This window comes from Dreissena polymorpha, chromosome 12 (assembly GCF_020536995.1).
Source record: "Dreissena polymorpha isolate Duluth1 chromosome 12, UMN_Dpol_1.0, whole genome shotgun sequence".
Classification (NCBI taxonomy): Eukaryota; Metazoa; Mollusca; class Bivalvia; order Myida; family Dreissenidae; genus Dreissena; species Dreissena polymorpha.
Genome location: NC_068366.1, coordinates 31,914,559 through 31,931,120, shown reverse-complemented (window position 1 = coordinate 31,931,120; position 16,562 = coordinate 31,914,559). Strand labels below are relative to the sequence as shown.

Here is a 16,562-nt window from a genome sequence, read left to right as displayed (position 1 = left end):
TAAGCCAATACTGATCTAAACTGATTTGCAAAATTGCGTCTGCATTATTTGTGAGCTTCGCTTACAAATACTAAATAATATTCCGATTTCATACTTCACACGTGAAACATGCATTTTATGAAGTGTTTTATTTTCAGCTACTTCATATTGACGATAGCACTTGATAAATTGATAACGCTGCTATAAAACTCCTTAAATACCGACGTGTTGAATATCAAAGATCGTTGTGCAATTTATTTTACGTTGAAAGGAAACATTAATTAATCTTATGTAGAGCTCATTGAATGTAGCTGATATTGAAAGCATATTGTATTTGAATACACTGAAATGACAAAATACTTTCCATCCACTTAACAGAACTGAAATAAATGTTCGACATTCAGTTGAGTGTCACATTGTACGAGATAAGATTGATTTGTTGGACTGGAAGTTGTTTTAGAACAGATTGAAAATATGGTGTCCTAATATTTGTTCGTACGTTTAAAAATAAACAAATGGACTTAATAAAATGCTTTCAAATAGTTACATTAAATTAGTGTCATAAACAAACATTTGGTAAAGATTACACAGCACATTGTCTTGACATATGTTTTACCATTATATTTCACTCACTGATAAATCCTTTGTTCTTAAATTTATGATGGGAATTATAATTAGACTTTTACAAAACGTGATGTCTTCAACTTATTTAAGTTAATGTCTTAAACAAATTTAAACTGACTTCTTTAACCCATTTAAAGTTATTTCTTCAACTTTTTTTAAAAACATTTCTCTTTACAAACGTATGTATGTAAAGAAATGGTGAGTCATATTTGTGGCATATGTATGCTTTCCACTCATTTGTCATTAACACATGTTAACTGATGTCTTGATTTTTGCAACTCATATAAAGCTCTCTGACTGTTTTCATTAAAAAAAACACTAAAGGTGCAAAATAGTTTCAGAAAGGCATGGGAATCATTAAAATAATAACGATTTCGTAATTTATAATTGCGAGCGCGGTAGCAACTGAATTATCAGACATAAATTGGTTTTGTGTTCATTTAAAAACAAGTTCATAAGAGCAGATGCCATTGTTATTGAAAATGAAAGGCACATTTCTGCTGTTCTGGCAAAAAAAAAATTAAAGGTAAATTTTTCACAGGTTTTCATATTTTTGAACCATGGTGTAAAATGTCTTTACCAAAACAATTTATATTTTGAATAGTACAAAGAATTATTACAGCATGAAATTGGTTGAATATTGTTTCCCTTTGCGGAATTCAAGCCGTAAGAGCAAACGATAAAGCTCTACCATTTGATAATTAGGATATTAAAGCAAGTTTATATGATATTATCACTTTTCTTTCAAAACAGATAAAACCATGGTGAATATAAAATACTAGATTAAAAGTGCAGATTAGGTAATGCACTAAAATATATGAAATTACTTTATTTCAATTGCAAATAAGTTTATACGGTTCGGCCGAAAACTTTTACATGTAAATAAGCCATGTATACTGTTTGGAAAACCCCGTTAATATACTGAGATTCGTTTATAAATACACACAACTTTGATTCTGAAATTAATACGAATAAACGCGTCGCTATCGGCGTAAACTTTCAAGTTATACATTAAATTGAAGTATTGCTAAAAAGTATTTTACTGATGATGCGTAAAATAAACAAACTTAATTTACTAAACAAAACTTTCTTATGAGTCTATAGCAGAGAAAACGTTGAACAATAAGGTTTCTTGCAAGAAACGGTTAAAATGTGTATGAATTAATTTCGCAGGGTTCGAGGAACATTTTTTTTTCAAAATAAACTTTGAAAAAATGCTTACTATTTGACTTCAAGTAGTGGTGCATGGAATAAATGTGTCCTTACGATGATTATGAAACGACATATTAACCCATTTATGCCTAGTGGACTCTCTTATCCTTCTAAATTGGATCAATTTATTTCCAAAAATAGGGATGTCTAGTATATTTATTTCTATATTTAGAATATTTCGTACAGAAATTCCTTTAAGCAAACGGCGCAGACCCAGACTGGGTCTACGCTGTTTGCCAAGGCCTTTTTTCTAGACGCTAGGCACACTGGGGGCTGACGAGGTATAAGCGTAGTCCGTTTCGCTACGAAATCGGGTATATGTTTTACTACGAAAACATTGTGTACATACACTACTTAATAAGGCGAGTTTCATCTTTTCTGGTGTTTATGGATTAGAGAACGTAGGATCCAGTAATGGTAGGTACTTATTTTCAATAACAAACTAATAACAAATGTGCGTAGTTTCAACCTTTACATTTATGTTGAGGTAAAATCGAAATATTTTGATTTGAAGCAATGCATAAGGTGGTTTATATGTTAAAATAGCCAATTACGGTAACTTTAATTGAATAAAACTACATGTTACTTTGATTCATTGCACATTACACATTTTAAAGTACAAAAAAGATTACGAACATGTATTTTAATTATTCAAATGCTTTGTTTCGAAGGAAATTACAAGTCACTTGTTGTATAGGTTTCGCACAGAGTATGTATTGGTTGTGCTACGAAGTACAAATATAATGTATAGGTTTCTCAACGAAGTCTCTGTATCCTTTTCAGGACATATCACATGCAGTTTGAAGTTACTGCAGACTGCCATTTTCCAGTGCAAATGATGCTGTGCTTCATTGTGCGCATGAGCATCCAAACGAAAAGGTTTCCTTTTTGTGGGAGATGCCTTGTGACACTGCACCAGATGTACAATACAGAAATCGCACGTTCAATAATATGGGTGGCGACATTAAAAAGTATGCTGAAAATATTACATTTAATCCGGTTTCTGGCAAATTGTTAATTCCGACAAAATCTACAGTGACAGAAAGTCCTGTGCGAAAGATATCACGAATTAACACACCAACAAAATCTGCTCATTGTCAGATATTTCTCGAGCCAGTGGTACCTTCGGACAATGTAGACACAATATCCGGGCAGCTTGAAGAAACTATACTGTACTCTGATTCTGAAAGTGAAGAGTCGGATGTGATGCGTGTACATTTTCACAATCAACTGATGTTTTTGATAATAATTTGGACAGAAAGCCTTTCAGTGCAGAAAGTATTAAATGTTGAATACCTCCGGGATGAACCGGGAGTCACCGATAAGGACCGGCTTGGCACTGGGAACAACCGGAACTGCATAGGGAACAACCGGGATGGATTACGTACCGTAGCTATACCGGGCCTCTGTCGGCATTCACCAGGCTCCCCGTAGTATGCCGGGGTCTGTTTGGGCCCCGGTGGAGCTACGGTGCCGTCCCGGTTGTTCCCGGTTGTTCACAGTGCCACGCCGGTCGTTGTCGGCAATCCCGGTGACTCCCGGTTCATCACGGAGGTATTAAACATTTAAATATTTTACCGGTGGAGCCCCGGTTGTCCACGGTTCATCCCGGTGGAGCACCGGTTCATCCCGGTAGGGTCCCGGTAGTTGCCTGATAACGCACCGGGGCTCCGCCGGAATCATAGTGAGACCGGACCTTAACCGCATTGTACCAAGAGGTAAATTTACCGGCCGTCATGTACGCAGTAAACAATAACCTGTGACAGAAACCCACTGCCACGCTTTAACAACAATACATTGATTAGGAAATTGCGGATGTGTGCCATTGGGGTCCTACTTTCCACACCTTACGGCTGTTACAGGTGTTCATTTTACAAGTAAAATCATGTGTACGAACAGGAAAGTCATTAGTTGGCGATTTAAAAAAAATCGCTTTAATAGATAAAATGTAATAATCAAAATCCGTATGAGATAAAGAAGGATCGAAGTTGGGACATAGGATTTACTTTGACATAAGCAGAGTTTCGAGATAACATAACAAGCATCGAATGTTATTTGATAAAAACCTATCGTCGGTCTCTATCCAAAAGAACGTATAAGGGATTGTCACAAGGTGAAGATGCGTAATTTTTATTGAGACCGACGACTTTAGGTTTTTGACTCTCAACTGTCGTCTTCTATATGGATTTTCGATTTTGATCGTTTCCTTTGGCCTAGTCGTGAATTTAATTATATCATAATAATGTGCATTACCATGTCGACTGTGCGCTTCGGATCATGTTGTGTCGTTGTAACGATCTCTTCCTCAAAGGAAACATCCAGGCACTCCATGACTGTATTTAGAAAAAACATTTTCTTTATTTCGCCTTTGAGAGATAACCAATACGTCCTCTGTGAGAAACGCATACACGCTAAAGCGTTGTCGTAGCGAGGCATATACGTATACTGTCAGAGACATGATCATACATAATCAAGCTATTTAGCCTTTATTTCTGATAACTGGGTCACCCTAAACATTTCTGAACACACCAGTGGCTTAACGATACATACATCAATATGGAAGTTGTAAAATTGTGTCGATTAAACATAGTTGTATACCTTAATTGCATTTTTGTAAAATAAAACTTGACTTCGGTTTGATAAATCAGCGGTATATTTAATGTTTAACAGATAAACCAGACACATGTTGAATCATAATTTGATGTAACAGACCTATGACATGTCATTGTGCTTAAATTCAGAGTTTTGTTATTACAAAAGCATAATCTTACCTGTTTTAAACACAAATTTCTAATAATCCGTTCTTCGATGTCATGTGTATGTAGACAATGTTTTCGTAGTAAAACATATACCCGACTTCGTAGCGAAACGGACTACGCTTATACCTCGTCAGCCCCCAGTGAGGCATAAATGGGTTAATAATTGTTCTTGTTTACTGTTTGCCTGCGTATGTAAAGTGGTAGAAAATACAATGTTTACACAATTTATTCTACGAAACGGTTTTATTTAGAAAATTCATACCAGGTTTATGTGGAGGAGCTACTGCAGTCGTATAGACTCGTACTTCGTTTGAATGTTCTAAAACAATTCACAAAACTTCAAATATCTGTCAATCGAGTGTTTGTCAAAAGAGTTCTGATCTGTGTAAATAAAATCTTAATATAGCAAAATACACAAAACACAAGAAAAACAATCGTTAAACCGTAAACACTTTGAAAATCTGTATTTACCTCCCTTTGGACAAGTGTGTCTAAGCACTCCACATATAATATTGCAAAGGCTGTCTGGTGCAAAGTCACAACATATATCAACGCGAATTTTAGAAATAAAATAATTGTAGCTTCTTTATGGGGGAATTATATGAGCGTATTATATAAATATTATTGCAATTCCAAATGAAACGGTTATAACTAATATCATGTTGACACGCATTGCGTTATGTATGTATTATGTATGTATGTATGTATGTATTATTTATATTAATTATTTTGATATATGTGTTCATTGCAATCATTAAAAATCCAATACTGAGAAGATGTCTCTATTGTTAATAAATAAGAATAAGTTATCACGAAGAATTCCTCTTATTGGTTGTTACTTGGATTTACATTTTGTATTTTATTATTCCTATTGAATATACATATAAAGTAAACAAATATAAGAGTGTTCGTTTGTATTTATATATACACAAATTTCGGAAAAGATAATCTGAACATGCATCTGCGATATTCTTAAAGAAACCTGACTGGTATAATTAATCATGCAGCTGTACGACAGTAATGAACATGTTAAAACCATACGCGGAATATCACACCATCGTGACATTTTTCAGTATCCGAGGACAGACAGATTCTTAGTTAATTTTATAGACTGAATGATGTCTTGAGAAGTATGTGGTGTACAAAAATAGTACACTCTGACACATAGTGTTGCATTATTTGAAAAACGAAAACTATAATTTTTTAATTTATGGTCTGTAAAACGTCACTTGCTATGTTAATTATATAATACAAACGGACCGTGCTCTGTGAACACGGGCTTTAATCCATATGCGTTAAGTGTCGTCCAATATTAGCCTGTGCAGTCCAATCAGGACGACACTTTCCTCTTTCCTGATATTTTCTGTTTTAAGTACGTCTCTTCTTAGAGAAAATTCAATTAAGGCGGCAAGTGTCGTCCCTGATTAGCATGTGCGGACTGCACAGGTTTATCTGGAACGACAATTTACGCACATGCATTAAACCCCCTTTTCACAGAGCGCGACTCAAATTTTAATTTTTCAAAGTATTTCAACGTGTAATGTTCGACATCTCTGTAACCTAATCATCCAAGCCCTGTCCAATCACTTATTATATGAAAAGTTCATTCAATTGTGCCTTAAAGGAATGACACGACGAGGATACCAAAACAATGAACACAATCACTGAACTGACGTAATCGTATATTTTATTGTAAATAATTCATGCTTCTTCAACAATGTATCATAACGTGTATTTTTCATACAATGTAAAGTAAGACTGGTGCAATGTTCGTTTGTTTTCTTATAACATATCGCCCTGACTTTGTCGACCATTTATGGAACAACCAGTGTCAAAGCGTCGGCTATAAAGCCTTTGAAATGCGAATATTTTCCACTTTCTTTTAGCGTTGGCTTGCTTGATTAAACTTAACCAGACGAGTGTGTTCGAGTTCTGATGCCCTTGTCGAAGATTGTCCCATTTTAATTCCGTGAATATTATAATAATAAAATGCAAACATTTAGGTGATATAAAATCTTTTTTAAACTTAGACAATTAATTGTTTTTTTATAAAGCGAGTATACAAATATCTTTTCACGAATGAAGCACATAATCCACAATGGTGCAAAAATGTTTCATATACCTACTTATTTCAATGTCACATGGTACCTTTTTGCACCCAAGTGTTCATATGCTAAAAACATATATCTTTTTTTTTATAAGAACATTTGATTTGCATTTAAAAAAATACATGTATGATTCATGAACGTTTACAATTAGCATATTCTGCTGGTCTAACATTATGAGATTACAATATATACATGTGTAATATTAGACATCAATTGCCGCAATAGAATGAGCATCAAGAACTTCTTTAAACTATGAACTTACACGAAATTTGTACCAACGTGTATTGTATCGTTTCTGATGCTATAATTCATTCCCCTTAAGTTTGTTATATGTGCGCATAATTTGATTTCGGTATTATACGAATCCCGATGACGCTTTTAGGTAACGTCATATTTTACAAAATTAAATATACTCAGAAGAAATTTGTATGCAAGAGCATTCTAATTTATTAAACATTAAACATTATTATTACGAATTATTATTATGAATGACATATTATAGAACAACGACAGTCAAATGTCGGATATAGAGCCTTTGAAATGCGTTTAATTACGTAGTTTCGAACATTGGCTTCCTACCGTAACAGACGCGAAATGTATCAAAATTCGCATACAATTGTGGGACTGTAACACGTTCTACTCTATTTACGGAGTGGAAATACATATATTAACATGGCGCTTTAAATAAAAGGGGAAACATATGAAGTGAGTTGTCTTCCCAAATAATTGTAGCTGAAATATTAATATTGTTAGAATGATCTTGTTTACAGTTTAAAGTGATATTATGGGCATTTTCACTGTTGAATTGAGCTGAACAGAATTAACAGATCAAAAGAGTAAGTTAAAATGTGGTTACTGACCAATTATCTGCAACTCATCCTGCTACCAGTTGTTTATTATATATATATATATTATATTCGATATTTTACATGACTCACCCAGTCCTCTAAACCGAAATGATCCGTAAAACAAATTAGTATCTTTTTGTCGTATGAACGAATCTGCACTTAAACCAAATTAAGATTCCCATCGTAAATCGAATCATTTCTGTTTTCAGTTGTCAAAACGAAAGTACGGTTGATATTAAAATGCATTATTTTTCTTTTTCCGAGATATTGTTTTAGTATGTCGATGCTTAATTAACAAATATAAGTGTATATGAAGTGAAATCACCAAAAATAACAAAGATTGCGATAGATAATATTAACTGTTAGATGCCCATAACATCACTTTAACCCATTTATGCATAGCGTCTAGAAAAAAGGCATTGGCAAACAGCGTAGACCCAGATGAGACGCCGCATGTTGCGGCGTCCTATCAGGGCTGCGCTGTTTGCTGAAAGAAATTGCTGTAAGAAATATTCTGAATGTAGAAATAAGTATACTAGAAATCCCTAATTTTGGAAATATATTGATCCAATTCAGAAGGATAAGAGAGTCTACTAGGCATAAATGGGTTAATATTTATCACCGCTAGAGCAATTTCTACCGTTGTCAGTTATGGTCACAATATACCAAAAGATTTCCTTAACAAATTCAATGTAAAAGCGATAACTTTAACAAAAAATAAAGTCAAACTTTTGCGCATAGACAACCTCATAACCATACCTTTTCTTAAAGTGCAGTCCAAGACAAATTGATTTAAAAAATAAAAAAGATAGGTCATCCAGTATGTAAGAAAGAACTCGATGCGAATCAGCGGTCACTGTTTTATGGCCATCTTCTTACCGGCTTTTCTCCAGTTGATGATGGTTTCCCGCCAACTGTCAAAGTCTCATGTAGTCTCCAACCTAAAAGCAAAACAGTGAATTTGTTGTGTACAACAATGTTTTCCCTACCACATGAACACAGAAATATTCAAAAAATACAGCCATGGCAAGTGCCCATACAGAGAATTGTGTCTTCAATTCCATGAAGATTTTGTTTTTAGAGGGTATAGCATTGAACACCAAAAGTATTTAGTATATTGTAGCCTTATTTTCAAGTTGTACGCGTGTTGACACAATCCCCCAGCAGAGTTGTCGTCCCATGCACTCACATAAACCTCTGTCACTCGGGCTGACGATTTATTTTATAAATCAATATCTGACGGAGGCTCCGGAGATAGTCGGTGTATTACGATTGAAAACACAGGAAATTAATGCAAGAGGGTGGTGTTAACATTTAACTTAAAGGACATTTTGTTTATAAATAGATCTACATTCCTAAAGAATGGATTGCATAGAATGAAAATATTAAGTTAAACGGAAGGGTGAAGCGTAAGGAATTCAACTTTTCTTAATGTTTATGATATACGGACAATTTACATGTTATCATACCGTCTAGTCGTGAAACGTTGTAAAACCATCGTATGTATTTGACAACAAAAGTAAACACGCTGTAAGGCACACTTTCAAGCGGTTCAACATTTACGATTCAGTTACTTATGCGAGAGTTGTATGTCTATGTATTAATGGTGGTTGACTTTTGTTTACATTTATTGAATTAGTGGTATATTTTCGTTTAGATTAGTGAATTAATGAGGAATATATTCATCTTTAAAATGCCTTTTCTATGTTCACTTTAATTCTTTATATCCAGATAATTAAAAATGTTTAAATGATGTATGCAGTTTCCACGTATGTTTTAAATAGTTTAAGCCGCTTTAAATGCTTCAATTGTGTGTTTAAACGCATCAGTAAAATGGCAGTATATTGCAAAACACCATAATGCGTTGTAGCTGTTAAGCCACGGAGCGTATATTGACTACAGTCCGTGGTCTAGCGATAGTGTTTACTCTCCACTGTCCGATTTCTGTGACAGGCGTTATATTTATGTCTATACATTTTGTAATATCGCTCGAAAACTATTTGTGTCGTTGTTTATATAGACGCAGAACAGGGTGAAATGTAATTCACTGAACTAGTAAAGGGAATTCAACGAGAAAAAATCGGAACTCGAATTAAATAAACGCAAATACGATTAATGATGTGAACTCACATTATCGGCTGCCATTCTTGTCCGGATAAAAACGAACATAAGAAAAACACAATTATGTATCAAAAGTGAGACTTGAAATTCCTTTTCCGTGAAGCATTAGGTGTTCTTTAAGTACGGATTACGAATGGTCGTGAAAAATAATTATTTATGTAAGTTATCTACCGTGAAAGCCTACTACTACATATATAGTTAATAAAAACTCCTACTAAGTCTGCTGCAAACAATACTGCAACAAAATCTACGACTAATAAAAATTGTGAATATTCTCTACAACCGATATCGAAAATACAGGCGTGTGTTGGCAACGTAACAGAAATTAATGTGCTCACATTTCGGATCCGGTTTATGGTATTTATACACAGAAAATAATATATATATGTAAACGTATATATTCTTATGCGTGCGTGCGTGCGCGCGTGCGTGCGTGCGTGTGTGAACTAAAATCATTATCATTGACTTTATTCATGTCATTGACCTAACAATTATTTTTATATATACTCTAGTTGTGTTCCTTATCTTTGTAAATAATATAATATCTGTACTGAGTTGCTTCATTTTGATCTCTTGTATGTGTATATACTCGATTGTATTTAATTGTTTATAATCTGTATTATATGTTATGCTCTTCATGAATGAAGGGAAAAAAGTCTATCTATCTATCTATCTATCTATCTATCTATCTATCTATCTATCTATCTATCTATCTATCTATCTATCTATCTATCTATCTATCTATCTATCTATCTATCTATCTATCTATCTATCTATCTATCTATCTATCTATCTATCTATCTATCTATCTATCTATCTATCTATCTATCTATCTATCTATCTATCTATCTATCTATCTATCTATCTATCTATCTATCTATCTATCTATCTATCTATCTATCTATCTATCTATCTATCTATCTATCTATCTATCTATCTATCTATCTATCTATCTATCTATCTATCTATCTATCTATCTATCTATCTATCTATCTATCTATCTATCTATCTATCTATCTATCTATCTATCTATCTATCTATCTATCTATCTATCTATCTATCTATCTATCTATCTATCTATCTATCTATCTATCTATCTATCTATCTATCTATCTATCTATCTATCTATCTATCTATCTATCTATCTATCTATCTATCTATCTATCTATCTATCTATCTATCTATCTATCTATCTATCTATCATCTATCTATCTATCTATCTATCTATCTATCTATCTATCTATCTATCTATCTATCTATCTATCTATCTATCTATCTATCTATCTATCTATCTATCTATCTATCTATCTATCTATCTATCTATCGATCGATCGATCGATCGATCGATCGATCGATTCATCCATCGATCCATCCATCCATCCATCCATCCATCCATCCATCCATCCATCCATCCATCCATCCATCCATCCATCCATCCATCCATCCATCCATCCATCCATCCATCCATCCATCCATCCATCCATCCATCCATCCATCCATCCATCCATCCATCCATCCATCCATCCAATTTGTTTCGGTCAACAATCTGTATCTTCATGTCATGGAATAATGTGTTGATAACACAGTCGTAATCAACATGCATATATTCCACAATACAACATCTGCCTGAATATAAATGAACCCCTTGTCGGAAAAAATGTCCAAATAAATCCGCCGTTTTTAATACATAGTCATCACAATCTCGCGTAAATCTTAGTGATACATCGCTAACTTTTAATTCATTGATGCTTTCTACCTTATCAATATATGAACACGTTACCGAGTGATTATCAGCTTTACAATTGCCCTAGACATGTGTCTTTTAAATTTAATCATTTTAGTTTGTGTGCCAGACTGTAAAATTGAAAATTGACACACTGTAATGCTATAGAGCTTTCAAAAGATAATAAAACGTGTTTCAGAATCGGAAAAGGCAAATGGAACAGAGGTTATACCTACGCTCCTCATCCGCTGATGCGAGTCAGGATCGTTTAAATCAAGTAGCCATAGAAGAGGATGAGCATGATAAAGAAGATATTGATTCATACCACTACAAAGGTCTGGATGCTGCAGAACATATAGTACGCACATGCAGTGGTTATAAAGCACATTGGAAAGAAATAGGACCAACAACAGTTGTATGTAGTCAGAATCTGTCAGCGAAACAAGATGAGCACATTTATAGTCAAAACTTCAGCAAAGGACAAGAAAATACTATGAATGTATATAGTAGTGTAAACAATAATGATGATAAAGTGCGATTAAATTTTTCAGAACTTGGGCAGTGTCCAAACACTGATGAATATGTATTTAAATTAAGTGACACTGAACTGTCTATTTTTGTGTCGAAAGTACTAGCCGAAATAGGGATTACAGAAGAACTGGTAGAAGCACGAAGAAACACATGGCTGGAAATAGAAAGCATAAATACTGTCCACTGGCGCCTTCAAGATGATAATGTGACATGGTACCATTTCGGCAGTCAATCTGAAGGTACACCGTTCATTAATCTATCATAGAAATACTTTTTCATTATATATGATTTACATATATTTATGAGCAAACGGGAGACTATTTAAATATGTCTCTCTGTTATCGATAACATATATTGTCCACTCATCTAACTTTGATATATATCTTATATGCGCCGACCACAAATAACGTTATCATCAAATGCAAACATTACATAAATGAATATGCGTACACAGATTCCGTCATGTAAACCTTTACGATCCCATGTAAACCTTTTCGGATGTCAATAAAGGATACCGTCCACAGTAAATGCAAAACCAAATACATCTACGTTGTAATGAATGTAATAGTAATATATTGTTAAACAAACGTTGTGTTTTTTCTTTCAGGAACGACCACTTTTGGGTTAGATTCCGATGTAGACATGTTGGTTTCAGAGAATGACAAAAGGGTCATTCTGGAAATTGATGAATGGAAGCAAGGGTTCGACAATCTATTGGTACATAAACAGGAAGACACTTCCCCAGGGTACTGCAATCTTTTAGCCATGAACAGTAAAGAACCCACTCTAATGGCTCAAGTTGATGACGATGAAATGTATGAGCAAGGTAAAGATGGTAAAGTGTATCTTAAATGCGAATTCATGCAGTATCGTGTCGATATAGTTGACGAGCTCCATGGTCCGGCTGTGAATCGGACGAGTAATGCACGAGGAATCGATGAGGACTATGTCTTTGCGTATTATTGTTCCCATCTTCCAAAAGAGGCAATGGACTGGATAGACAGAACAAAAGATAAACCGTGGCCAAAGGATGATGTACGGAAACGTGTCATTGAAAGCGGTTGCTTTATTGTTGCAGTTGGGCATAAGCAGAGCGAAGATTTAAGGACTGAGTTTAGGATGTCTACCACATTAGGAGAACGGATACTCATGTTTGACATGAATAATTCGCAAATACAGTGTTTGGTTCTGATGAAAATGCTAATAAAGACAATTGTAAACAAACAATATAAGGACGCTATTAAGAGTTTCTACTGTAAAACAGCCTTATTTTTTGTAACAGAGCAATACGGGAAAGACATGTTTAGACAAGATAGTATATTGGAATGTACACGCAAATGTTTAGAATGGATCTACCAATGCCTCAAAAATGGATACAATCCCCATTACATGATTTACAGTCTGGATATGTTTGAAGGAAGATTAGATGCCACCCTGAGGGAAAAGGTTGGAGAGTGTATCAAAGATATCATGGCTTATCCTATTTTAGCCATACTGAAGATGCAGTGTGATGAGTTTGGGAGAAAACTATACAATAGGATTAAAACCTCTGAACATTATATCTCTGAAACACAGGAAATAATCCGTTCGAAAATTGGGAACTTTCTTTGTAGAGCTTACATTTTGAGGGGTCTTAAGGAGCCATCTTTATACGATGATCCATCGAATTACGATGTAGAACGAGAAATCGAGATAAACAAGGCAAAACTGTCGCGTTGTGAAATATTACACCAACAAGGAGATACTTTCATGCAAAAGGCAACGGAACGATATAGATATTTGTTGCAAGCTAACTTAGGCATGCTAATGGCCGCTGAATCTATTCAGAAAAATTGCAAACTGTCTGATTCTGTTTTGCAAAGCCTCAAAGAAGGTACGTTTGCCGACGCTGTTTCAGGTAGGCTGAAGTTCGCTACCGTTTTGGTTTGCGTAGGTGACATCACTGGAGCAAGTGGACTTTTGAAAGAAGTAGAAACAGCCTACAGCGACCTCGCTGTTGAATCAGTGTGTAACTGTTCAGGAGAAGTCGAGTATGTACCTAAAACTGGTTTTGGAGACAATGCATTGGCGTTAATAAATACAGGTGCTTTATATGCAAATATCTGCCATTGCTTACTTTTTGTTGAAACTCTTAAACCATGTTTTCCTCGTGGATGGCTTGATGCTGTATTCCGACCAATTGATCAACGGTCAGATATGGATGACCTTATGGAATATGTAAGCTTGGATCCCAAGCCATATTTTCATTTCGTGGAACTGATGTTACAAAAGGAATTAAACAATCAAACCAAAGCACTGAAAGCATTCCATCAGCTCGAGAAATGTGTTTCAGAGGAACCATTGTTTCACAAAGATACGGCGCTGGTCCTACTTAGCCATTCTTTAGAAATGGACGGACAAATTGAAAAGGCAAAGATTATATATGATGAGGCTTGTTGCCTAAGAAAACGCAATAGAGGATATAAAAGCTCACATGTGAGATATAACAGTAATCAAGTATAAAGCAAAATAACAACCATTTCACAAACAAAGATGTCTTAGGTAATTAACATACAATAATTAAGTAAGATGATTTGTTATTGAAAGTGATAAGCTATACAGAGTTTTCCTCGGCGCGTAGTTAGAAAAATCGACTATTATAAACATTTGGTAATTATTTAATGGATAAACTTAATATAAGGAAACGACTTCCAGTAGCACGCATATGACGTCTTTGGGATTCCCATACACATCTAACGAACGGACCACAATAATGAGTGTAACATGTCATTATTTTTAATTGGACAATACATTGAAGGGGTAGTAAGATGTGAAGAATTACTTTTTCAGCCCACTTATCATTTTAAGACTGTATGAATGTCTCTTAAAAATTATGTTTCTAAATGGAATGCAAATAAGTCAATCTCTTACCTTGTAAAAGTGTTCAACGATGCCCAAACATTTGTTTAGTTAACATGTGTATTGTAGTTAGCGCATAGCACAGCTTATTTCAGCTATGGTTTGAAATCGAACAACACAAGATATGTAACTGAAACTGTGTTAAAGTGTTTGAGCTATTAAATATCATTAAAAATAGTTTTGGAGCCTCCGTTTCAAGTGTGTTGAGCCAAGAAATCAAAATTGTGGGTTCGATCCTCAACGGAGAAAAGAACGTTCATATGATGAAGCTGACCACATAGTTTACGATATATCGTGGTTTTACATTAATGTTCAACTCTTAAAAAAGAACATTGAAATGATTTAATTGTTGTTAAACTTAAATGATTTAGACATAATCAGTTACATGATGCAATATAGTTTGGTATACTATACTCCTTGGGACGTTTCTAAAGCATCACTTTTCAAACTTTGATATCTCAGTTAGGAGTAAAGATATTGATTAAAATTTTTACATACGATCATTTGACTACATTCTATGCAAGCTCACAATAAAATCATTCATCCGTGACGATTGAACGCTTTAGCACGTCGGGTAGGTGTGGTTCCATTTTTTTGCACGTGGAAATGTTGAAACGCGATTTATTCTAGTTTTATTTCAGTTTAATTATTTTAGGTGGGTTCTTACACAAGGAAAACATAAAATTAATTTACAAAACAATATATCTCGTATGGATATTCAGGAGCGCAATCGCGCACTTTGCATTTTACAGGCTACCTTTCCCGCTTGCCTTGCTAAAGCGTCCGATCGTCACGGATGAATGATTTTATCGTTAGCTTGCACATATTGTAGTCAAATGATCACATGTGCAATTTTAAAGAAAAATACTCATTACTGAGATATGTAAGTTTTAAAAGTGTTGCGTTAGAGAAATTACCGAGTGTAGTAAAAGGCGATATACATGTTATTCCAATTTAATTTCAATTTCATAATTCTAAGTAAGTTTTTACACAAGAAAAACATAACATTAATTAAATAAAAAACAATATGGCTCGTATGAATATTCAGGAGCGAAACGGCTCAATCGGCATGTTGCAAGCCGGTCAGTTATTAAGACGTGTAAGTTTATGCGTTTTACTTTTCACATTGTTATTATTTAACGTTGTACGAGTTTGCGAATTTGACTTTTGAAGTGACGTTTTTAATTTGTTTTATAATTTGTTGTTTTTCAATTTCAATTAAATTTTCAGGAATTATCAGATATGTGTTGAATTATTCTTGGTCCAAATTTCAACACAAGCCGTTCAAAAATAAGGGAGCTATATTGATATGATTAAGGGATGCGTTAGAAAAGTCTCCAAGTGTATATGCGTACCAATCGCAAGAGGATTATGGTTATGTCAACATATGTTTCGTTATCGGAAAGTTTAAATAAGAAGTCGAAAGTTGAATACAAATGTATACGCAGCAATATATATCAACACAGTTGTATTATTATGTAATCTGCAAATATATTACATGCATCAATGTTGATAATTACACAGACAACAAACGCTCTGTAATAGTTGACTATGTTATATAACTACTTATTGATATAATTTTCTATTTACCTGTTCTAAATCGTATACTAAAAAAGATCTTTTCTTTAACAGTTTTACAGTCATAGTACAGCGGTCAGTAAACAAACTCACACTTCCCATTGGTAAGCTAATTAGCCATTAATAATTACATAATCAGTGGGAGAATTACCGTCATCTGCCGATTATGTTATGTGGACGG

General features: G+C 34.3%; 1 protein-coding gene across 1 annotated transcript; it reads left to right on the top strand.

Annotated features, from left to right (window-relative positions):
* The first annotated feature begins 8,805 nt into the window (after positions 1-8,805).
* Positions 8,806-16,042, top strand: LOC127854213 (uncharacterized). The gene is made up of 3 exons (XM_052389243.1): positions 8,806-8,939; positions 11,574-12,144; positions 12,513-16,042. The coding sequence occupies exons 2-3, from the start codon at positions 11,589-11,591 to the stop codon at positions 14,405-14,407; spliced, it is 2,451 nt and encodes an 816-aa protein (XP_052245203.1). The 5' UTR covers positions 8,806-8,939; positions 11,574-11,588; the 3' UTR covers positions 14,408-16,042.
* Positions 16,043-16,562: the final 520 nt, after the last annotated feature.

Bases quoted from the DNA above. Each gene is read 5' to 3' on its own strand.
- LOC127854213 (XM_052389243.1), top strand. From the start codon at position 11,589: ATGGAACAGAGGTTATACCTACGCTCCTCATCCGCTGATGCGAGTCAG. The intron at 12,145-12,512 runs GTACACCGTTCA...TTTTTCTTTCAG, and splicing joins TTTCGGCAGTCAATCTGAAG to GAACGACCACTTTTGGGTTA.